The sequence below is a fragment of the Musca domestica genome, unplaced genomic scaffold, assembly GCF_030504385.1.
Source record: "Musca domestica strain aabys unplaced genomic scaffold, Musca_domestica.polishedcontigs.V.1.1 37, whole genome shotgun sequence".
NCBI lineage: Eukaryota > Metazoa > Arthropoda > Insecta > Diptera > Muscidae > Musca > Musca domestica.
Genome location: NW_026712321.1, coordinates 495,680 through 521,152, shown reverse-complemented (window position 1 = coordinate 521,152; position 25,473 = coordinate 495,680). Strand labels below are relative to the sequence as shown.

The 25,473-nt window shown below is 35.6% G+C and overlaps 2 protein-coding genes across 2 annotated transcripts; one reads left to right on the top strand and one right to left on the bottom strand.

Moving 5' to 3' along the window:
* Nucleotides 1-1,494: 1,494 nt before the first annotated feature.
* On the bottom strand, nt 1,495-5,198 carry LOC101887721 (pickpocket protein 28-like). The gene is made up of 2 exons (XM_005176822.3): nt 4,805-5,198; nt 1,495-2,793 (listed from the first exon to the last, which is right to left on the bottom strand). The coding sequence occupies exons 1-2, from the start codon at nt 5,190-5,192 to the stop codon at nt 1,496-1,498; spliced, it is 1,686 nt and encodes a 561-aa protein (XP_005176879.1). The 5' UTR covers nt 5,193-5,198; the 3' UTR covers nt 1,495.
* Nucleotides 5,199-9,769: 4,571 nt separating this feature from the next.
* On the top strand, nt 9,770-11,565 carry LOC101887884 (pickpocket protein 11-like). Its single transcript, XM_005176823.3, has 2 exons — nt 9,770-10,205; nt 10,264-11,565. Exons 1-2 carry the CDS (start codon nt 9,845-9,847, stop codon nt 11,562-11,564), a joined length of 1,662 nt encoding a protein of 553 aa, XP_005176880.1. The 5' UTR covers nt 9,770-9,844; the 3' UTR covers nt 11,565.
* The last annotated feature ends 13,908 nt before the right edge of the window (nt 11,566-25,473 follow it).

Genomic DNA, 25,473 nt, shown 5'->3' with positions numbered 1-25,473 from the left:
GAATCCTAAGAGATAAAAATTATTTAATCAAAACGTCGTACACGAAACTTAGTGGGTGACAATAGAAGTGGATCTCCTCTACATAGATTACCAACTTTTCTTCTATCCTCGAAGGTTTAGAATACCCATGTTATATAATCCCATCCATTAGGTATCGCAATATTATGTAAAAAAATCTAAGTTTTCAATTGTAGGTGAAGGTACAATAAAGGACCCCAAGGTATGTACAGCTGAGCCCAAAATTGGAGGAGAAAAACTTTTTAACATGGGAATTTAAGAAAAGTATTCCAAAAGGCAGAACCCAGCTCATTTAACGACCAACTGGATGGTGTACGAATCAATCGAATTCAACCGTATAGATAATCTTGGTTTCCTAGACATAATTGAATTCTAAGAGGAAAAATATAGTCAAATAATGATTCGTACTCCAAACTTATTCCTCCACAAAAGAAGAGGATCTTCTCTACATAGATTACCAACCTCTCTTCTATCATCGAAGGTTTGGAATACCCATGTTATATAATCCCATCCATTAGGTATCGCAATATTATGTATAAAATCTAAGTTTTCAATAGTTGGTAAAGGTGCAATAAAGGACCTTATATTAGAATCCCCTTGGATTCACTAGGTAAGTGCAGCTGGGCCAAAGTTAGAGGAGTAAAACTTTCTAACATGAGAAGAAATTTTCTATAGACACTTTTTTACATAAAACAAAAGTTTATACGGCAGATTTTATAATGTCGAACCTCGAAATTTGAGAGCTATGATATTTTCAGAGAATCAAATGTAGGAACCTAAGACAAAAACCTCATGAACTATGGATGCTTGTTTCAATTCAAAGTAGTTCGGATGTCGGGGAGAAGTAATGAACAATTCAATTGACATTCGAATAACTCTACTGCTTTAAAACTGCCCGAGGTTAAGTTTTTCCAATTCCTAAAGCATGGCTTCCTACAAAAAATCTGTAAGTTAGTTATTTCCATATTTCAGATAATAAAATTTAAGGATCTGACAAAGAAAATTTCATGATTAAGATTGCTTGTTTTAATTCAAATTAGTTCGAATCTGGATTAATATTCGAATGACTCTACTGCTTTAAAAATGCCGGAGGTTAATTTTTTACCAATTTCTGAAGCATGGTTTCCTATTGAAAATTCAAAGAAGTGAGAATCTGAAGGAGAAGTGGAAAAAACCCGTGATTAACATTCGAATGACTCTACTGCTTTAAAAATGTCCGTAATTACATTTCTCTAATACCTGGAGAAGGGTTTCCCATACTTACTGCGCTCACATTGCCTATTTCAATATTCATGGAGAACTCTCTCTCTCTCTCTTGATTGTTCGTTTTTTTCTTTGCCTCTCAGTTGCAGTTCAGAGAATCGATTGAAAATAGCTACCATTTTTTTCAGGTTAAGAACCCATACCCCGCTCCCACCAAAACACTTATTAATAATTTATTTATTTTTATTTTCAAACCCATACCCTTTCCCCCTTACTAATTTTCCTTCCCTTCCCCCCGCCTCATATTCGACCACAAACGCAGCGAACAATGATAGATTATCTCCACCACACTCAGCAGAGAGACACCCATAAATAGACCCAAAACACCACCAAAATTTGCCATCAACTCCGTAACGCCATACAACTCCGAACGTCTCGACGTAATAAATTGATTATCTTTAAAATAGATGGTCACCAAGGACATCCTACCACCAGGATACAAGGCAAAATAATCATCATAGTTATCGAAAGCTCTTAGAGTATTTTCCAAATCAAAACTGCCTTCGGAAATTTCCGTCTCATATTCCAACGACGTACATCCGGGCATGCAATTGCAACCACTGGCACTCTGCGAATGTGAGAGACCCTCTTTAAATTGTTGTAGCAATAAACGATCTCGGGCACCCTTATAACACATAAGTTTATCCTCACCACATATGGGCATATCGGCCGTGCGGGGCATGGAAAACTTAACACAACCACATTCGTGATAGGTGAAATTCGTGACACACTCGCGTTCACAGTTCCTTTGGGTGTAGATTTTATAGAACCTCAGCTGGCGATCCTGTTTGAGATAGCAACGCCTTTTCTCCGGCCGATAGGCTTCAATGTTCGATGAGGTGGTAATCATTGTCGGCTTAACGGCCACCATAATTTCCTTGTCCATTGAGACCCGGACAAAATGCTTCTCCACCGAGGGTACATCATCGGGTGAATTAAGCATAATCTTGAAACCCTGTGTCGGACCGGTACATGTAAAATCCGTCTCATTGGCAAAGCTTTGTAGAAATATTTGAAATCCAGCTGTGGACCCTGAACTCAACACCCTCATGGGGTAGGTATGGATATCACTGCCTGGGGCATAACCTTTTTCCAAGGACCATGCCAGCGCATCCTCACTCTTGTTGGCCCTTTCTTCTCTCATCTGAGAACGCATAACTTCATCACGATACAAATCATGAGCTTTCAGGCTATTAAAAGCATAACAAATACCCTCATCAGTATAGACTTTGCGCAGCAGTTCCTTACATGGCATCTTCTGGCCAAACCATTGACATGTAAAGAAATATTTCTCAAAACCCGGTAACATATTATTCAGATTCTGCACATAGTCAATTGTAGTCGTATCATTTGACTTGGGTATACTCAGTATACCCTCTATTCCCGTCTGACAAACATGCATTAATGTTAGGGTGTCTTCATGTTCCGAACGGGTAAAATTTGTTGAAAACTCTTTGGTTTCTTGATCTATATATGAGCCCAAAGTTTGTATCAGCTCAAAGTAGTTTGAATCTGGAAGAAGAAGTAAAGAAAATGTTGATTAATATTCGAATGACTCCACTGCTTTAAAAATGCTCAAGGTGAATTAAAAGGCTTCAGAGGTTTGATTTTTTAATTGAAAAAAAGGCTTCCGATCCTAAGTTATTCTTGTCTAAAGGAAAAACTTTTCCGTTCCCAATGAAATATTTAAATGGAAAATAATTCCTAATCCAGAAGCCTGATTTTTTTCCTAGACCAAAAAACTCCTTAGTTCCCGATTTTAGTCTCGGCCTTTGAGGTTTAATTTTTTACTATAAAATGCTTAGTAAAATTTGAATAAGATTCGAATGACTCTACTGCTTTAAAAGATAACAAGGCCACATAGAAAACTCTCAGTCCCTAAGGATTGTTTATTTTTTTATTACAGGAGACAAGTCCGATCCTCTTCCTAAAAAAAATTCCTTAGCACCAATTTGAAGCCTTTGTCCTTGGAGTTTGAATTTTGTGCTGTAAATAATTTTCATTAAAATTTGGATACACTGCTTTAAAACTATTAAAGCTACCAGAAGAAAATTTTGTTTAGGGAATTGACCAAGATCTGTAGGACCATGAGAGGGAGTTTTTCACATAGAAAAAATCTTCCGTTTCTGGATTATAATTTTTTTCTTTAGAAAAAAAGCATCGGTTGGGATTGTTTCATATAAATAAAGGAGCAAGTCTCCATATCCAATGACTTAAATTTTTCCTTAGAAAAAATAAATACACCCTAGTTCTGGTATTTAAAATTCGGCTTTGAGGTTTGATTTTTTGCTGCAAAAAATGGAAATAAATTTGATTAGGATTCGAATGACTCTACTGCTTTAAAAGAAAACAAACCAAACCTAAACCCAAGATAATATTTTCTAATCCAGACTCAGACTTTGAAGGTTTGTAGGTCTTCTTTTAGAAGTCCTTTAGGTCATCTAATTGAAGAAGTCTAGATCTCCTCATAGAATACCTGGAAGAACTTTAGGTCTTCTAAAATAATATCTATTGGTCTTCTCAAAGAATACCTGTTGGTTCTTCTAGAATATCTGTAAGTCTTCTCATAGAAGACCTCTGGGTCTTCTCACGCCTGCAGGTCTTCTCATAGAAGACCAAGAGGATGGCAGACCGGTAGGTCTCCTCATTGAAGACCTGTGTCTTCTCACAGAAAATTTCATCTTCCCCATTGAGGTTTAATATTTTGCTGCAAAAAAAAAATCCGATAAAATGTAAATAAAAATTCCAATGACTCTACTGCTTTAAAACTACTCCAGGTAAAAGTGAAAGGCTCTCAGTACCCTACCTCAACACCTCAGTACCAGTAGGTCTCCCACAGAGAATTTCATCTTTCCCATTGAGGTTTAATTTTTGGCTGCAAAAAATTCCAATAAATTTTAAATAAAATTCCAATGACTCTACTGCTTTAAAACTACTCCAGGTAACAGTAAAAGGCTCTCAGTACCCTACCTCAGGACCTCAGTGCCAGTAGGTCTTCTCACAGAAGACCTGTAGGTCTTCTCACAGAAGACCTGTAGGTCTTCTCACAGAAGACCTGTAGGTCTTCTCACAGAAGACCTGTAGGTCTTCTCACAGAAGACCTGTAGGTCTTCTCACAGAAGACCTGTAGGTAGGTCTTCTCATAGAAGGGCTGTAGGTAGGTCTTCTCATAGAAGGGCTGTAGGTAGGTCTTCTCATAGAAGAGCTGTAGGTCTTCTTATAGAAGACCTCTCTGGGTCTTCTCAGAGAAGACCTGTAGGTCTTCTCATAGAAGACCTGTAGGTCTACTCATAGAAGACCTGTAGGTCTACCCACAGAAATTTTCATCTTTCCCATTGAGGTTTTATATTTGGCTGCAAAAAATTCCAATAAAATTCCAATGACTCTACTGCTTTAAAACTACTCCAGCTAACAGTGAAAAGGCCCTCAGTACCCTAGAATTTAAGATTTCAATATAAAAAACCTCTTCCATTGCTGAAGCTTAAAATTTCCTTAACCAAAAAGTTATACCTAAAATACTCACCATTCACCTTCAATTCCCTCTTGGTCTCCGGACATATAGTCAGTCTGGGAAAGGGTATATTCCACACCGGCGTGGATTCCTCCGAAAACGTTACAATCACTGGCGTCTCATGCCATTTCACATAGATTTTCACAATTATGGAAATGCAAAAGTATAGGGTAATAATGAAAATGATAATCCAAAATATAATCTCTTTACGTGGCCTTTGCTGGCCAAAATACTGGAAGCCATGAATCGAAGTGTTGGAACAAAATTCATGATAGATTTCTTTTAAATTCTTCTTCAGAGATTTGCTCTTATTCCTTGGTGATTGTTCTGAACCTATGGCCGAATCATGGGAACCGGTTTCGTCAATGTTCTCCTTTTGCCGTTGTAAACTTATTGTCATGCTGCTGGTCGGGTGGCTCAAACTAAAAGTGACATCAACAAATTGTGGTCATTTTATAGTTTTTTAAAAACACTTAAGCCTCGTTTTACAAGGTTTCCAAAGGTAAACTTAAATGTTTGGGATTTTTAGGACACCATATGAGGCCTGAGTGTATTTGATGATATCATGCGATGTCTAATGGCTGTACTGAGCCACACAAGTGCTAATTTAAATATCTACCATCAAGAATGTCCAACGACATTTTTCTTGATGTAATCAAATAGAAAAAAATTGCATACTTTTCCTAACGAGACAATGAAAACAGCCATACCCGCAATATGACGCGGAGTGCATTGTATGGGTGCCAGGACATGCAGGTGCTAGGGGTAAAGATATACGTTTGAAGAACGCAAACTTGAGCGAAAATGTCCACTCGACTCATTGGAATAGTAAGGAGATTGGGGAAACCACAAATCTTCCATAGGTAGAATAAAACAAAAAATATGCTATTAAAAACAAACCTATTATCAGCTACTGGTCGCGATACGAAGCCCGTGAGAGAATATTAACATATCTTACAGTTAGTAACTAATTTAATTTGTAAAAGTTATTTTATTATTTGCCATTGAAAATTTGGCTTCCATTTATTTTTCATCCTTTTTTTGAATCCTTTGCTAAAAATGGTAAACAGTCATATATCCTAATTTTCCTATTTTGTAACTTTGGTTTAAACCCCCCCCCCCCCATACTGGAGGAACTCGTCGTATTCCAAGAGTTCATACAGAAATCGTTTTAGTTGAGACAGAAAGATAAAGTCTGCTGATTCTGTTTGATGCCCGATTAACTATTCTTGTATAACGAGAATTATATCTCAAAAACTATCAATTCTTGGTCTGTTCATAACTTTTAAAATTCGAAAAAAATCCAAAAATAGGAGATTTTTGCAGGTACTGGAACAGAGAGTTTACTTTAACCAAATGTATTTACTTAAAAAGTCTTCGGTCGGCACTGGGATGAGCTCATCTGGGATTACCAAAAAAGTGCTTTGAGAGAGGCTCTTGGTAGACCAGAGAAGAACTCTAGTCCTCAAATGCCAGCCTATAACTGCAGGAGACTGATTTAGCCCTTTTTTTTAAATGATTTAGCACTTTTTTAAACTTTTAAGGCATATTTATATCAACGAATGTTATTAAAACACTAAAATAATTTAATGATTGCTTATCATAAAAATGCGGCACTAATATAATCTTAACATCGTAGTCTCTCCTACATTGTAAGCCCTATGGTAAAGGAGAATGTTTATTTACTAATCTATTTTATACTGTAGCCATTAAGAATATAACGTATAATCTGACAATTAACAAGTAAAAAAACATTAAGTTCGGCCGGGCCAAACTTTTAATACCCTCCACCCTAGGGTAAAAGAACATTAGAAGAAATGTGGCAAAAAACATTAAAATGCCGAATATCGGGAGGTACCGTTATATAGGGGCTACACCAACACGTGCACCTATAATTACAATGTTTCGCCACACGAGCTAGGACCCATTATGACCCACAAATACCAACTTTTACACAAATCAGTGAAAAAATGTGGCATAAATCATCAAAATACCGAATATCGGGAGGTACCGTTATATGGGGACTATACCAGAACGTGGACCTATACATGCAATGTTTTGCCACACGCTCAGGGACCCGTTGTGACCTACAAATACCAATTTTTAGACAAATCCGTGAAAAAATGTGGCATAAATCATCAAAATACCGAATATCGGTAGGTACCGTTATATGGGGGCTATACCAAAACGTGAACCTATACATGCAATGTTTTGCCACACGCTCAGGGACCCGTCATGACCTACAAATACCAATTTTCAGATAAATCCGTGAAAAAATGTGGCATAAATCATCAAAATACCGAATATCGGGAGGTACCGTTATATGGGGACTATACCAGAACGTGGACCGATATATCTCATTTTCAATACCAACCATCCTAGGGACAATACACACACTAGTGCCAAATTTCAAAGGTCTACGTCAAATAATGTGGGCTCTATCGTGATTTCAACAGACAGACAGACAGACGGACATCGCTAAATCGTCTTAGAATTTTATGCTGATTATGAATATATATACTTTATGGGGTACGACGAATATTTAGAGGTGTTACAAACGGAATGACAAAGTTAATATACCCTCCTACCCATGGTGGAGGGTATAAAAATAAATAAATGGCAAATTCAAAATCAAATATCTGCAGGAGACCTTAATCAATGTTCCTACAGATTCCAACATACCGAACGGAATCGAGAATAATTTAAGTGAATAAAAACCTAATTATTAAAAACATTATAACCGATATATTTTACAAAAAAAATCTCATTAAAATTTGAAAAAGATTCGAATGAATCTACTGCTTTAAAACTGCTGAAACTAATAGAAAACAAGTTAAAAGGTATCAGCTGATTTTGCCGACAGCTATGATTATCTTCTGCTATGATTATTCAAATTATTGGCCCTCTATGGAGTAAGTTCCGCAGGAATGGACCAATATTGTCCATTTCGTATCGGACCTAAATAAATATAATAAAAATATTGCGACATGCTAGGTTTAGACTATAAAGACTACTTCCTTCATTTAATTTGAGATATGTGATAATTTTTAGAAAATGTTAAAATGTACGTGAGGTTCCAGAAATAGTCGATCGAGGTATTCCATTTTCATACTTCATGTAATACAGATAAAAAAATATTGGTTTGGGCAAAATTACAAGAAAATCGAACATTTCTTTCCATTCCTCTCATAAAATAAATTCCATATTCCTCTCAGGTTTCTGGTTGAGAGAAATTTGTAGATAAAGCAAGTCGCAAGTTATGACAGATAAAATTATTGAAAATTGTGACCCTTTGTGGCTGAGGTACCAGAACGAGTTCACAGTTACATACCATCTTCACAACAGATCTTGTGATAGCAATAATGTTTGTATGTGTGAAAATTAAAGAGAGAGTTCGATGCTTATTTCGCTTTCTTTGATCGTTTTGTTTTTCAAAATCTTGAACCCTGTGTGTGGGGGAGATACCAGAAGAAATGGTTCGATCTCTACCATCTTTATATTAGATCTTGTGTTGATGATGGAAATATTGAGATATGCCAAGTCAGGAATAATATCGGATGTTAATTTCGTGTTTTATGAGTTTCATTGATATTCAAAATGTTGACCCTTTGTGGTGGAGGTACCAGATAGAGTGGACCGTTATATTTCATCTTCACTGCAGATCTTGTCTTAGGAAAAATATTTGTAAGTGTGATATATAAAGAGAACCTAATACATATTTCGGTTTTTATTTACGTTTTGGTTATTCAAAACTTTGACCCTTTGTGGGGGAGGTACCAGAAGGAGTACACCAATATATCCCATCTTTACACCAGACCTTGGGTTAATACAAATATTGTGATGCGTGTAATTTGAAGGCAATCGGAGGCTTACATCATATTTTATATGAGTTATAACTTTTCAAAATGTTAACCCTATGTGGGCGAGGTACTTGATGGAGTTGAGCGATATTGTCCATTTTCGCACCAGACCTAGTACTGATGGAAATATCAGGATTTTCAAAGTTGGAGCAAAATCGGATTATCCATTCTCATTGTGTGCAGTAAAATATTTTTTTTTCTAAGTTTCGACGTTTTGTGGGGGAGGTACCAGAAGGAGTTGACCGATCTATGTTTGATTATAATTTTAGGATGTACCAAGTTTGGACTGAATCGCATACTCCCTTTGAGAGTTATCGTGCGCATCAGCCAAACAGATAGACAGACGGACGGACATCGCTAGATTGACTCCAAATGTCTTGAAACGAATTTCGTCCAAGGAGACCTAAGGTCTAAAACCATTATTTCGATGAGGCGCGTTTCTCTAGCCAAATGGCTGAGGGTATAACAAATGTTCGAATGACTCTACTGCTTTAAAACTGCTTTACTGGTTTTCCTAAGGAAAAACTCTCTGGCTCACGAATTTGACCTAAGTCCTTGCAGGTTCATTCTTTGCCAAACAAATATTTGCTGAATTTAAAAAAAAAAACTTTGAATGACCTGAGAGTAGCAGAAAAACAAATTTACAGGATTGATTTTCAGAAATATAATCTTCAGTTTCCAAGTTCTTATCTTTTTTAATGGGAGATTTCCCGAAGTGTTCCCACTTAAAAGTGAGATTTTTTCCTATAAAAATAATTCCCTAGTTCTCAAATCTAACCACATTTCCTGAGGCTTCATTTTCTATTCTAAAAAATTCTCAGCAAGGTTTTTTTTTCAGGTTCCATAGAAAATCTATGTCTTCGTATGCAATGTCCTTCGTCCTTCAGGACTTCATGATAAACTTCTGTGCAATTGGCATTCCCTAACAGACAATTAAACCCACTTTAATAAACACCATAAAACCTCAAGACCATAATTATCTTTATTTCATTGTTGACCAAACAGAGTTTGTGTGTCTGTCGATATGGTTAGCCGAAATTGAGGTGGTCAGTCGTAGGCAAGGTCTTAAATGATGGATGTGAGCAACTGGTTGTTAGTTTTCAAACATAGTTCGGCCAGCAAAGGACTTGTCGCCTCAAAAGGGAAAAAAGTCGTAAAAATTATTTCAATATTTTTTTTTCTCGGTACTGCCATGGAGGTGATAGCCATTGACATGCCAACATCGCCACCTAAGGTGGACATGACCAAAAAACCCAAACGAATGTCCTGTTGCCAGGCCTTGAAAAAAAGTTATGTGGAATTTTGTGCCACCTCTTCCATTCACGGCTTCCAATATTTCGGCCACAGTCGCAATTGGAAGGAGAAATGCTTTTGGATGTTGGTGTTTGTGGTGTCGTTGTATTTTTGTGGTTCCATGATCTACAAGGCCTATGTGAAGTGGCATGAGACACCGGTTATTGTGACGATTTCCGAGAAATCCACACCCATATGGAGTATACCATTTCCGGCGGTGACCATATGTCCGGAGACCAAGAGAGCCATCAATGAGACGGGTAAGTTAGAGGAGAGGAAGAAGTAGAACAAAATCTTATCCAATTTTTTCCCTTTCAGTCCTTTCCTATTCCGAACTTTTGCTGGGCCTTCAAACCTACATTGAAAGGGGTGAACAGTTTTCGGAGAATTTCACCTCTTCCGATTTGGAGGACATACTCACCTTGCTACAGCTATGTGATGTCCAGACCAATGCCAGCATCTCCAGTGACTTCAATGCTCCCGAAATTAATTTCATTGGCCAGCTAAACAAATTGTTGCCAGATTTTCGAAAATACTGTTTCAGCTGTGGCTGGTTCGGGGTGGAGACCACGTGCGATCGATTCTTTATGAAGGTCTACACCGATGAGGGTATTTGCTTTACCTTCAACAGTTTGAAGGCCACTGATCTCTATCGTGAAGATACCTATCAGCATCAAGAGAGTCTCTCGAACTCCGAGCTCAACATTTCCATGTTCAATCAATCTTTAACTTGGTCCCTGGAACAGGGTTTCACTACCGATGGCGTGCTAAACACCTATCCGGCCCGGGTATTGGGTTCGGGTACCATGGCCGGATTTTTAACAGTCCTGCAAAATTTTGCCCGCGAAGTGGACTACAGTTGCCGCTATGTGGCCGATGGTTTCAAGGTACTGCTACACTCGCCCGATGATGTACCCTCGTTGGCCAAACATTTTGTCCACATCTCGATGGACAAGGATGTCATGATTGCGGTGAAACCGAAAATGATAACCACCTCATCGGGCATTGCGGAATATCCACCGCACAAGCGCCAGTGTTATCTGAACAAGGATCGGCCGCTGCGCTACTTCAAGGCCTATAGCCAAAACAACTGTGAGCTAGAATGCCTGACAAATTTCACCCTGCAACTTTGTGGCTGTGTGACCTTTTATATGCCCCGCAGTCTCAAGACCCCGGTGTGTGATTCCCAGAAACTCAACTGCTATCGCCAGGCCAAAGATCAACTACTCTTCCAGCAATTCATGGAGGGCTTAAAGCACCCGCAAACTACCCTCAATAACTGTGATTGCCTGCCCGCCTGCACAGCCTTGGACTATGAAACGGAAATATCAGAGGGTAGCTTCAATGTAGCCAATACTATTAATGCCGTGGCCAGTTTTCGGGAAATGCATGACCTCCGTCCTGACCTAACCATGTCCATGGTTTGGATTTATTTCAAGGATAATGAATTTATTACCTCACGACGTTCGGAGCTGTACGGTTTGACAGATCTGATGGCGAATTTTGGTGGCGTATGTGGCCTATTTATGGGTGTGTCTCTGCTAAGTATCATTGAGATGTTGTATCATTTTACCTTGCGTTTCTGGTGGAATCTCGGCCATCCCAAGGATAAGAAATAAAGAGGAGAATGAGAAAATGAGATCGGTGTGTTTTGAAGGGGAGGAAGTGTTGGGTTTTTCATGGAAAATTAATTGGCATTGTCCTTCAAAAAATATTTGTAGAAAATCCAAGTTTAGTCCTTGGAAAAAAATATTTTGATCCGAAAATTTACAAACGTGTGCAGACGCCTACACCACAAGATGGTCAGGGTATTATGTCTTTGTGCATTTGTTTGTAACAGGCAAAAGGAAACGAGATAGACCCATAGTTCCTTTTGATGATCTGCATAGAATCACATTCTGAGTCGATTTATGCATGTCAGTCCGTCTGTCCGTCCGTCCGTCTGTCCATGTATTCTTGTGAACAAAATGCAGGTCGCATTTATTATCCGATTGAGATGAAATTTTGCAAACAACATTTGTTTGGCCCAAAGACGAGATAATCGGCAAAAATTTAGATATAGCTCCCATACATATCTTCGTCCGATTTGCCTTTTATTGTGCACCAAACGTGTAATATCAGTCCGAATAGTATGAAATTTTGCACATACAACCAAATTAGACCTGAAAATAAGTATGCCAAATTTGATCGAAATCGGTTCAGATATAGCTATAGCTCCCACATATATTGTTCATCCGATTTGTTATTTTTGTCCTCCGCAGCCGTAATATGCACTCTGTAACAACAATATTTGGGGAAATATATCAAATACAGATCAGAAATACACTTGATAAATTTTATCGAAATCGGTTCAGATTTCGATATAGCTCCCATATATAACTTCGTCCGATTTACATTTTATTGTGCACCAAAAGTCTTATATTTGTCCAAATGGGATGAAATTTGCCACTTACGACCGAATTGAGTCTAGAAGCTAGTATGTCAAATTTGGTGAAGATCGGTTCAGATATAGCTATAGCTCCCATATATATTGTTCATCCGATTTGTTATATTTGTTACCCACAGCCGTAATATGCAATCCGTAACAACGATATTCAGGGAAATATATCAAATACAGCTCAGAAATATCTTTGCCAAATTTTATCGAGATCGGTTCAGATTTGGATATAACTCCCATATATAACTTCGTCCGATTTACCTTTTATTGGGCATCAATCGTCTAATATTTGTCCAAATGGGATGAAATTTGGCACCTACGACCGATTTGATTCTAGAAGCTAGTACATCAAATTTGGTGAAGATCGGTTCAGATATAGCTATAGCTCCCATATATTCCGATTTGTTATATTTGTTACCCACAACCGCAATATGCACTCCGTAACAAAGATATTGATTGAAATATATCAAATACAGCTCAGAAATATCTTTGCCAAATTTTATCGAGATCGGTTCCGATTTGGATATAGCTCCCATATATATTTTTATCCGATTTCAAATTAATTGTCGGCCGCGCCCGACTTTAAAATTTTTTTTGCTGGTTTTCTTAAAATTTTTCAAAAATCCACAAAATCCACTCAAAAAAATATTTTAAATATTCATGTTTCCTGTAATCATTGAATTTTTCTGGTACCATTTAGGGACCTCTTGGGTGGATTTTTAAAAAAAATTCTTTTCACCCTTTATTGCCCTCTAGAGTGTTTTTTTTTAATATTTTTTCTGGAACCTTTTAAGATCTTCTAAAGTTTTTTTTACGAATTCTTCTAAAGAGGATTTTTGAAAAATTTCATGGGAAAATAAAATAGAAGACATGTGTATCGCCATTCGGAAAGTTGCATTGCAAAGTAACCAAAAACAAGGAGGCCAGTCACCCCCACCCCTCCACACTTTTAAGGATTTTCGTATTAGGATTACTCAGAATCCATGCATTTTAGGTATATAGTGTCTTTGGCAATATTGCAGATAATAATACGGCGACTATTTTTTTATTTTAACCCTCAAGCGAGTCAAGAAAGGTGTCTTTTCGGGCCTTTTTTGGAAATAAGGTTAAAACTCCCTTTAAAAGGGGTCTTACTAAGTTCAAATATATTTCTTCGATGGGTCCTAGAAGACGTCAAGAGTCCAAATTTTAACTAAACGCCAGTAATTCATATATATGAAAGAGACATTTTAGGGTTAAAGCCATACTTTATGTGAGTTTATGCCAATATCTCTTACAAAGCTTTACTTTAGAAGGAATACTTCAAAGACAAAAATTTTCCTCATCAAATTTTACCATAAGTCATCAAAGAAGAAATCTCTATTTCCAATGTATATTAAAAAAAAAAACTATGTCCAAAAAAATCCCAAAAATATTTCTTATTTTTTATACCCTTCATAATCAGCATAAAATTCTAAGCCGATTTAACGATGTCCGTCTGCCTGTCTGTTTAAATCACGATACAGCCCCCATTATTTGACGTAGAACGTCAAAATTTAGCAAAATAATTTGTATTGTGTCTAGGATGGTTGGTATTGAAAATAATGTATATCGGTCCACGTTTTGGTATAATCTCCATACAACGGTACCTCCCGATATTCGGTATTTTGATGATTTTTGCCACATTTTTTCACGAATTTGTCTGAAAATTGGTATTTGTAGGTCATAGTGGGTCCTAGTTCGTGTGGCGAAATATTGTATGTATGGGTCCACGCTTTGGTATAGCCCCCATATAACGGTACCTCCCGATATTTGGTATTTGGATGATTTTTGCCACATTTTTTCACGGATTTGTCTGAAAATTGGTATTTGTAGGTCATAATGGGTCCTAGTTCGTGTGGCGAATTATTGTATGTATGGGTCCTCGTTTTAGTGTAGCCCCCATATAACGGTACCTCCCGATATTCGGTATTTTGATGATTTATGCCACATTTTTTCACGGATTTGTCTGAAAATTAGTATTTGTAGGTCATAATGGGTCCTAGTTCGTGTGGCGAATTATTGTATGTATGGGTCCACGCTTTGGTATAGCCCCCATTTAACGATACCTCCCGATATTTGGTATTTGGATGATTTTTGCCACATTTTTTTCACGGATTTGTCTGAAAATTGGTATTTGTAGGTCGCAATGGGTCCTAGCTCGTGTGACGAAACATTGCGCGTATAGGTCCATGCTTTGGTATTTCCCCCATATAACGGTTGAATTCCTAAAACCTATTACATTTTTAAAGAAAAAAATATTTCCGAAGGTCTTTAAACTCCAAATCGAGCTTTTTTGTGTCTGCTCTAAAATTCGATGGTAAATTAAATTTCCTTCCCCACAAAACCCCCGCTCGCAGCTTCCAAGTGCCATAAAATTAATTATAAACAGGTTCATGTGGTTAATAAAACCCAAAAAGTACCCCGAAAAATGGTCACATTTTTCTAATGAAAAATTAACATTAATGCAGCTAAAAATATATACTCATACCAGGTTCTGCACACACACACACAATCTCACTCATTCACACATATGTGTGGATGGATGGACATGGTATGGTCTCCCATAAACATCTGTTTGGCAAACAAATGTCACGTATCTTTTGAAAACATGCACACATATCCTCCGCTGCGTGTGTGTGTGTGACTAAGGATATATGCTGGATAAGTGTGTCTGTGTGTTCGTGGAGGTGGTGGGGGTTATGCGGGTAATGTGACAAAAGAAAAGGATGTTTTAATGGAAACGTTAATCATCTTTAACAGCTAACTTCAAGAGGCAGCATACGTGTAGTTGTAGGAATATGCTGTGTACATGTGGGTGTGTGTGTAAAAATAAAAAGGGTTCTATTTGAAAAATCATTTATTTGCCAAAAGGGTGGGTCATTTAGTAACTATAATTCAAAATTAATAAATGTAGCCAAGATGAGCAAATAAACCAGTATTTCAAGCAAATCAAATGATTATTTCTTCTTTTCAATATTTTGCCTAAAAGTATGCACCACACATTCGCTGTATGGTTGAAACCTCCACATAATACAAAAGTTTTTGGGAATTAAGTTTGAGTATTTTTAAATGAAGAAATATCTATTTTAAATTTTGTTGTTGCAAAATGGTCAGGCTTAATCCCATTATTGATGTTTTTATAAAAACAATGTTTGTTTATTAGTGGAGAACGATGGTAATGTTTACCAGGGGGTAAGGCAGGGAATACCTGGGTTTCGGAAAGAACCACCAATCCTAATCAGTTTCCCTGTTTTTTTTTTTTATTTCTCTATCGAGATGAGCTGAAATTGGCAGTGAAAAGGAAAGCCAGAGGGAAAGTGTGAAGAGAGAGACTATCACACTCTCACCACTATGCGACGCATTTCGCCCTTGATTAAGCAGCTCATCTGGCATATTTGGTGTGGATGATGGCTTTTTAAATTTGTGCATTTGCTTTTGCTCCACCCTGTAGCTTAGGAATTTTGTAGATTATAACGCCTCCCTCATTAGTTATTAATATTTTTTTAACCTTTATAAGCCATAACCATGCATATAAATACACATTTAATTGGATAAGGACATTAATGGGGTATCACTTCCGCCACATCTTCCATCAAATCATCTAACAAAAAATTATAATTTTAAAATATTTTTGTCATAGAAAATGAAGTGGGTTTCTAAATGAGGGCAAAAGGACTTCTCTCACATTTTGGGGACAATCCGAACCATAAAAGGGTGTATCTACTTTTATCCAGGACTAACAGAGCTTTAATCGTTAATTTTTTGTAAATATTCCTTCAAGGATTTACATAGATTATGCCAGATATTTTTTTAAAATTTTTATAAAGACTAGCAGGTCCGTCAGAGTAGGTTTTTTTTTGAAGAACTTAAATTAGTAAGGACCTTCCGAGTCCTAATTTTGAATTTTTCATGAATTTTTTTTTCAAGAAATCCTGGAGTTAGAATTTGGGTTATATGAGAATGCGAATTTCGAGGATATTTAGGGTAATAAAAGAGGATTTTTGGTATAACTATTTAAGGTCTCAAGAGTCATAATTTTTGATTTATATTTTTATACCCTACAACACTATGTGTTGGGGGATTATAAGTTTGATTGGGCCAGAATTTATGTAACACCTCGAAATATTGGTTTCCCATATAGGAAAGTATATATGGATCTTCCTAGCTCAACGAGCTGAGTCGATCTAGCTATGTATGTCCGTCCGTCCGTCTGTCCGTCTGTCCGTCTGTCCATGTTAATTTGTAATCACGCTACAGGTCGCAATTATGGCCCGATCCTTACGAAATTTTGCACGAAGGTGGGGTTAGGGTCAGAATAGAAGCCTATTTCTTTTGGAGATGATCGCCAAATGTTTAGGGGTTGAAATGGACCAAATACTGAAAAAATGTCGGATTTTGCAGTAGCTATACAGGTCGCAATTATAGACCAATCGACGGAATTTCGCATATAGCTAGAGTTTAGGGCGGGGAAGAAGCCTACCAATTTGGGTGGCCATCGGATAATATTTAGCGGGTAAAATAGACCATATATTTTGTGTTGAAAAACTTCAAAAAATGTCATTAAACCGTGAATTTTTTTAAATCCCGGCGAAATCAAAAAGTCATGACAAGGTTACTTCTGACCTTTACATTGATGTTAACATCCAACAAATCGGATATATAGCAAAATATGTGCGATATATATGTCTATCAAAGAAGATATGCTTGAAAGATCTCTTATATGTCGAGACCGGCTGAACTGATTTCGACAGTTCTCATTAATTTAGAATGGCCTCTTGGCAGGAAAGAAAAAACGTCTAAAAAATCGCATAAAAATATCTCTCTAAAGATGAAAATATTGATTTTGTAAAATTTTCTCATATTTTTCCAGTTTTGTCATATTTTTTGGCATATTTTCATTTTGAATTAAACATTTGGTAATATTTCTACAGCTAACAAAACTAAGTAGTTATGACATCAGAATATCATATACAGATCGCATTTATGGCCCGATCCTTACGAAATTTTGCATGGGGATAAGATGAGGGTCAGAATAGAAGCCTACTCTTTTTGGAGATGATCGCCATATATTTAGGGGTTGAAATGGACCAAAAAACTGCAAAATTGTTGGCAGGTCGTAATTATCGCCCGATCCTCACGCACATTTGAAAGGGGGTTACCGGACATTGCAAAAGCCAAGCAGTTTTGGATGGCCATCCAAAAATATTCAATGTGTGAAATAGTTTGCCAACTTTTGTAGACAAAATACGAAAATGTCCATTCCAGAGACTTTTTCGAGAATTCACAAATACAGGAAAGACGCACTTCTGACTATTTCGTTAAGGCTGATTTCGTTGAAGAATATAGTCAAATGTCTGTATCTCATATAGATGCGTTTCAGTCAGAAACCAATAATAAATGTTAATCTTTTGCCACTTCTGAGAGATTATAGGTCTTTGGGAAATATTGGTTCCAGATCTAGGAAGACCATTTACGTGCAACATCTACAAATAAATTGGAAATGAGCAAATTAGTTTAAGTTGCTATTATTCGAAAATTAGAGAACGGAACCTGATGGTTTTCTTTTATTATTTGTCACAATATCTTGTGGAATTCTTTCGAGTATCTCGCCTATATAAACTGTATCGTTTATTATAGTGTTGTAGGGTATTCAACGGTCGGCCCCGCTCGACTGTAGCCTTTGCTTACTTGTTTTTTAAAATAAATTTTCAATGACCATCTGCAACATTTTTTTCAAGGGCCTTTAAACCATAACCACTACCTTCAGAGCATTTTCAAGAAAACATATTTATAGACCTTCGGAACTATAATCGTGGGCTTTATTTATTTATATTTTTAAGCATAATCCTGTGTTCCGTTAATATGGATTTTCAAGAAATTAAATTTAAAGATTTTAGGATTCATAGTCGTGCATTTTATTTATCTATATTTTTAGGCATAATCCTGCCCTTTAAATTTTTTTTTCATTGACCTTCTCATGACAATAGTCCAGGATAAGTTAGGAAAATATTTGAAGGACTTTGAAACTGGACTTTGATTTTGAAACTGATTATCCTGCATTTTTAAGAACTTTTTTATGAACCATCATAGATTTTCAAATTTATAATTTTTTTTTTAAATTTTTTAAATTTTTTTTCATTGACCTTCTCATGACGATAATCCTTGATTAGTTAATAAAATATTTGAAGGACTTTGAAACTGATTATCCTGCATTTTTAAGAACTTTTTAATGAACCATCATCGATTTTCAAAAAAAAAAAAAAAAATGTGAGGGAGCTTCTAAATAGATTGTTTTGAAAATATATTTTCAGGACCTTCCGGGTCATATAAGTGGATTTTTTCAAACAATTCCTTGAAGGATCTTTAGATCAAAAAATCAGTGACGCTCAGAGCCTTAAACGAGAGTTGAAAAAAAACTGTTTTCAAGGACCCTTCGAATTGCGAGAATTTTTTAGAAATATTTTTTCAAGGACCATAATGATCCACGAGATATTTTTGGGAATGAATTGTTAAGGACCTTTTTTTAGGATTTTTTGAGCCGTAATAGTAGAATTTAAAAAGAAAATATATGGGCCTTCATACCATAGTCTCAGAGCAGTAAAGTTGGATTTTCTTAGACAAATTTTCAAGGATCATTTGAAGTGAACTCTGGGCCATATTCATGTGTTTTCATAGGTCATTTTTAGAGGACCAACAATGTAAAAATATAAGGCTTTTCAAAAATATTTTTTAAGGACCTTCAACTCATAAAAAACTACGACTTTTAGATCATGGCCATGAAAATAAAAGACCTCCAGATCTGTAACGTGGAGCTTTTCAAATTCAGGGACTCTGGTGCCATAATTTTGAATTTTTTGGGGAATTATTTTAAGGAAATATCGGAAAATAAAAATCAAAATTATAAAAATAAAATTCTGATGTTTTCAATTGACCTTAAGCCAAAATAAAGTTAATTAGGACCTTTAGAACTTTAATATTTTTTTTTTCAAAGAGATTCAGGATCTTAGGGTTTTAAGATTTATTTTTAAGGTCGTTCTCAAACGACCCTGTCAATTCTTGAAAAAATTCTCAGGGATCTTCTAAGCCACGGTTCACTATTTCTTAAAGTAATTTTAAGGACCTTTAAAATAACAATCCTAAATTTTTCCAAGGAAATCCTGCCTAAAGTCGTGGATTAAGAAAAAATAGTGTAGTCTTCCAGGACCTTCTAAATGAAATATTTTCCCCAGGACTTTCAGTCACAAACGTACATTTTCTGGGATTTTTTGAGGGAGCTTTAAACCATACTGGAGGATTTCTTTAAGGCCATATTTCCAAAAACTGCAGAGCAAAAATATTTGATTTTCTTTTGAAAATATTTAGCCAGAATCTTTAGGGCCGTGGATGAATCATGGATTGTTAGGGCTTTATGAGCCACAATTGCAGATTTTTAAAATATTTCTTTTAAATTTTGCCACATATACTCCTGGATTTTTAAGATATTTTTTTGGAGGACGTTCAAATCGTTAATGCATTTTTTAAAATTATATTTTTTAGGACCTACAGATCTATATAATCTTTATTTTTTTAAGAAAGTAATTCTAGAACATGGTGACCCAAAATCGGCGATATTTTAAGAGAATTTTTGAGGATCCTGAGAGCCATCATCTTGTATTTTTCAAGAAAATTTTCTGAAGGACATTTAAAGTCGTAATTATGGACTTGTCAAAAATATATATTTTCAAGGATCTTCAGACAATAAAATTGTTGTTTTTCAGAGCATTATACCAAAATTTTTAAGAAAAAGTGATTTCCGAATCATAATTATAGTTTTTTTTTTTTTGAGATTATTTTTAAAAACATCCAGGGTCAAAATCGTAGATTTTTAAAGAATTTGTTTTTCAAGGAAGTTCTGAGCCTATCAACCTTGAAAGACATAATTTTTAAACATATTTTTCCAGGACCTTCCGAGTCATCATCGTGGATTTTGTAGGAAATTTTTACATGGACTTTTGGAGACATAATCCTGGTTTTTAATGAAGGACCTTCTAAACCACAATCTTGGATTTTTGTTCAGAAACGTCAGATACAAGGACCTTCCGAGGCCTAATCGTGGATTGTTATAAGAAGAGTAATTGTGATTTTTCGAATTTAGGTAACCTTTGAAGTCACAAAAATTAAAATATTTTTAAAATTCCAAAACCTTTGCCCTCTTGTCCCTTAAATGTGGGTTTTAAAGGATATATTTATTTAGCTCTATTAACCCATCACAATTTCTTCCCAAAAATCCATGTCTTTTAAAAAAATATTCCCAACTCCTTGTATTGCTCTCAATATTTCAAATTTAATCTCTTACGACATATCTCTGATCTTTATTGCAATTTTTATTCGAGATTTTTTGTCACTTTCCTGAATTCCATAACGTCTCCTGTTGTTGTTTATTTTTAGCCGCCTTTGAAGCCATTCATCATTAAATTTTAGTTATGTCTTGCCATGGCTGCTGCTGCTGATTTCCCCATAGGACAGGTATAAGAGAGACGCCATCAAATGCATCAACTACATCCCGGCTGCTCTGATGTTGCACCAGATTGTGGCAGCAACATGAAAGAAAATGTGGCAACAAAAAAAGCAAATGGCTTTCGAACCATTTACTCCATCCTCCGCTGCTATGACATGGAACATATCAGCGCTAACATGTGTCCATATTTAATTATGCCGGCAAATCGGATTGTGACTTAGCCAAAGCGTTTTAGATGATAAGTGCATTTGAAAGTGGAGTGGTGGGGAAGGGGTTTTTGAGAGTTTGAGAGAGATTGTTAGGCCTCGGTTTTAGTTAACACTTTCCACAATGGCTGGCTGTTCGACACGAACCCTAAACGCCACCACACATCCCATTTAATTTGGCTAAAAGTTTTACTCGTTAACAAAATGCATTTCTGTGTTGCAAACAATTATGGATTTTTGGTTCGGACGTGAGTGATGAGCAATTTGTTTTGTTGCACAGCATGGCAAAGGGCAGGCTGGAGCAAAGAGCAAGGAGGTGGGGTGGATTTGAGGGGGGGAGCCCAAAAATGTAGGGTTTGCAAACGTAGAAAGAGGTGGTAGAAAAAAAATTATTTTCTTTGAATTCCTAGTAGGTAATACCATGTTTGCTGCATACTTTTAGGCGTTCTACAAAATTAATAAAAATAAATTTGAATAATATTTGGATTTTTAATGGATTTCTCTTTCGGATTTCTCTTCCCCCCTTAAAACATGGACAAATCAACTTTTTTTTCATGAATTCCAAGTGAAAAATGTCATGTGGGCTGCATACTTTTAGGCGTCCTAGAAAATTAATAAAAAAATAATTGGAATAATTTGTGGATGTTTTCAAAGGATATTTAAGGAGCTTTTCCTAGCAAAAATGTTAACTTATTAAAATAATATTAAGGCCGTGTAAGGAATTAAAACAAGGATGTAGTGTTTTTTTTTTTTTTAAATTTTTACAGATTTATTTACGGAGCTCACAATATTTTTTAAACCTGAAAGTACTAGGGAGCTCTTCCTTGCAAAAATGAGGAAGAAGAATATTGAGGCAGTGCAAAAAATTCAAATAAGAATTTTCCAAATATTTTTTCCAGCAGCTCTTGCAGGCCTAGAATGAGAATTGTTTAAAGAAAATTTCGAGCGCTCTTTTGGGTCTTAACAGGTATATTTTTACAAAAAAAAAAAAAAAAAAAAAAAAAAAAAAAAAAAATTAGCTGCTCAGGAAGTTGTTTTAAAAAGCTTTTAAGCAGACTTTCCAGGCCTCACAAAGATTTCTTTAAAATATATTTAATTTTGATATGAAGTTAATATATTTTAAAGTCTGCTGCATACTTTTAGGCGTTCTATGAAAGCAATTAAAAACTGAATGCCTACTTCGATTATATAAAATATATACTTCGATTAAAACAAGAAAAATATAAACAAGTAAGAAACCACAATTTTGAAGGAACTTGAGAATTTTCAAAAAAAAAAAAAAATCCGTAGAAAAATGCCTCTCAAGTGAAACTTCTTACATGGCGACTTAACGAAGACCTTGTCCTTCAAAAGTAATTTTTTGGCATAGGCTATATTATCCATTACGAACTGCAAATACGAAATTTGAAACAATTCCGGTGAGTAATGCCGCTAAAAACATCAAAATACCGAATATCGGGAGGTATCGTTACATGGGAGCTATACAATGACGTGGACCTGCTTACGCGATTTTCTCTCATAGGCTGTGGTATCCATTACGAACTTAAAATACGAAATTTGAAATAATTCCGGTGAATAATATCGCCAAAATCATCAAAATACCGATTATCGAGAGGTATCGTTACATGGGAGCTATACGAAGACCTAGACCTGTATAAACAATTTGCTGTCACAGGTTGTAGTACCTATTAGGAACTTAAAATATGAAATTTAAAATAATTCCGGTAAAAAGTATAGCTAAAATCATCAAATTACCGAATATCGGGAGGTACTGTTATATGGGGGCTATACCAAGACGTAGATCTGTATACAAATTTTTTTTTGTCATAGGCTCTGGTATCTATTACGAACTTCAAATACGAAATTTGAAACAATTCCTGTGAAAAATGTCGCTAAAATCATTATAATACCGAATATGGGGAGGTACCGTTATATGGAGGCTATATGAAAACGTGGACCTACATGGCCCATTTACAAACTTAACCTGCCTACTGCTAAAATACACATACAATGGTGGCCAAAACTAAAGCAACTGAAATTACAAGGAGAATGAATGCCTTGTAACTTTTTTAAAAATTAAGAAAATGAGAAAGTTTTTCTTGTTTTAAATTAGGTACCTTATTCGCTTTTTAAAAACCTAAAACAAAAAACCAAAATTCATTTTTATATAAAAAATAATGTATGGTAAAGTCAATTACCCCGATTTTGGCTTGGACAAAACTAAAGCAACTCTGTTGTACATTCATATAACTGCTGCAATTTAAGTTGTTTTTACTGTGATATTTATCGCTTTTTGCTTCCTTCGACAATTTCGCTTGTCATAAATTTCTTTGAGAAGTTTTTTACAACAGCATGCGTTTTTCTTTTCGATTTTTAAGTACTGGCCAAAAAAAATTTAAAAATAGCTAGAAGCAAATACAGTACATGAATAAAACAGTATATTATCAGTAACTATGAAAACAACATATCACAGAAAATGATTTCCGAGAAATATTTCATAAATATTTCTGTGATTTCATATTTATTTCTGAATACTATGTCGGTTTTTTGAAACTGGATCAGTAGTAACAGTCTATAACGTATGAAGTCCCTGAAAAACTTCAGCCCGTACTGATCCACAGATTGTGAGAGAAATAAAAAAACAACTATTTAAGAGTTCAACTGGATTGGTGAGAGAGCAATCATTGAATATAAGCTCGAGATCAGTGCGTAGACGAGTAGTGGCAGCTGGTCTGCATGCCCGTAAGACATCAAAAAAGCCATTTATATCTGACAAAATCAAAAAGGCTTTCGGAAACGACAATATTAAGTGGAATCAAGCTCAATGGAAAAACATTATTTCTGGGATGAGCATACGTTTAATATTAAAGGCTCAGGCGAGAAAAATTTTACGGTGAGAAGACCAAAAAATGAAGGACTTAAGCCGCAGTGTTGCAAAGGTACTGTGAAGCATGAGGGAGGGTCAAAAATGGCGTGGCGCTGTTTTTCATTCTATGGGCTTGGGCCTATCCATGAAATAAAGGAAGTTATGGATCGGTTTGTTTACTAAGATGTGTTGGACATCACGTTGTTCCCTTACGCTGATTAAAATATTCGGCTCATTTAGGTGTTTCAGCATGACAATGATCCCAAACTTGCATCAAAACATGTCAAATATTTGTTGCGGGAGTCAAAAATTGATGTTTTGTCATGGCCGGCACAATCACCTGATCTAAACTCCATAGAAAACCTATGGATTATCGTAGATAGGAAGATCAAGCGAAATTCGGAAACAAATAAGCACAACATTTTCTAAATAATTCGGATTGTCTGGAAAAGCATACCCAAGGATCAAATTGAGCGTGTTATAGATTCAATGCCTCGTAGGTGTGCAGCTGCTATCAAAAATAATGGATGCTATCGACTATTAGCCAAAATTTAATTATTTTAAAATAAAAAAACAAAAAGTTGATTTAGTTTTGACCAAGCAAAAATTGGGTCATTTTAGTTTTCCACATATTATTTTTCGTTCAAAATTATTTTTGTATTTTTATTTTTAGTTTCTTAAAAGTGAATTAAAGACCTCATTTAAAACTGGAAAAATAGTTACAATTTGTTTGTTTTTGTAAAACTTACAGGACATTTATTGTCTTTGCCATTTTAGTTGCTTTAGTTTTGGCCACCAGTGTATATGAACAATTTTAGCCATATATCTTAATTCGTTCGAAAGATAGCGTGATTACAACAGACAGATGAGCGGACAGACAGAGAGACATACACAGACTGACGGACATCGCTAAATTGACTTAGAATCTTGCGCTGATCAATTCCATTCAATTTAATTCAAGAATATATATACTTTTTTGGGTCTGACATGAGCATTTCGAGAAATTACAAACGGAATGACAAAGTTAATATACCCTCCATAGAATGTTGGAGGGTATGAAAGGCTAATTGTAAACTAAAATTTTTTAAGCATAACTAATGCATACTTTTAGGCATCCAATGAAAGTAATTAAAATTTAAATACCTCTTTCGATAATATAAATATTTTTTCAACACATTTTAAATTCATATAATTAACAAGCAAAACTGGTGCATACTTTTAGGCGCCATAAGTAAATCAAATTTTCCTCTTTTCTTATATTTCACTCTCCCAAGCTCCCCGGCTCTTAGAAAACAATTATATGACTAGAATTGTTGCAGCATTTCAATTAGAAAATCCATAAAAATTATATACCCCCTCAAAAAAAAATATTTCATCTGAAAACCCTACAGAATGTCAAACGGGGAAATAGAAAAGTGATAATAAAACTAGAAGAGAAAACGAAAAAACAAAATTACACAACTGTAACAGCCATGTAACAAGAATTGAACGTTGATTTGAT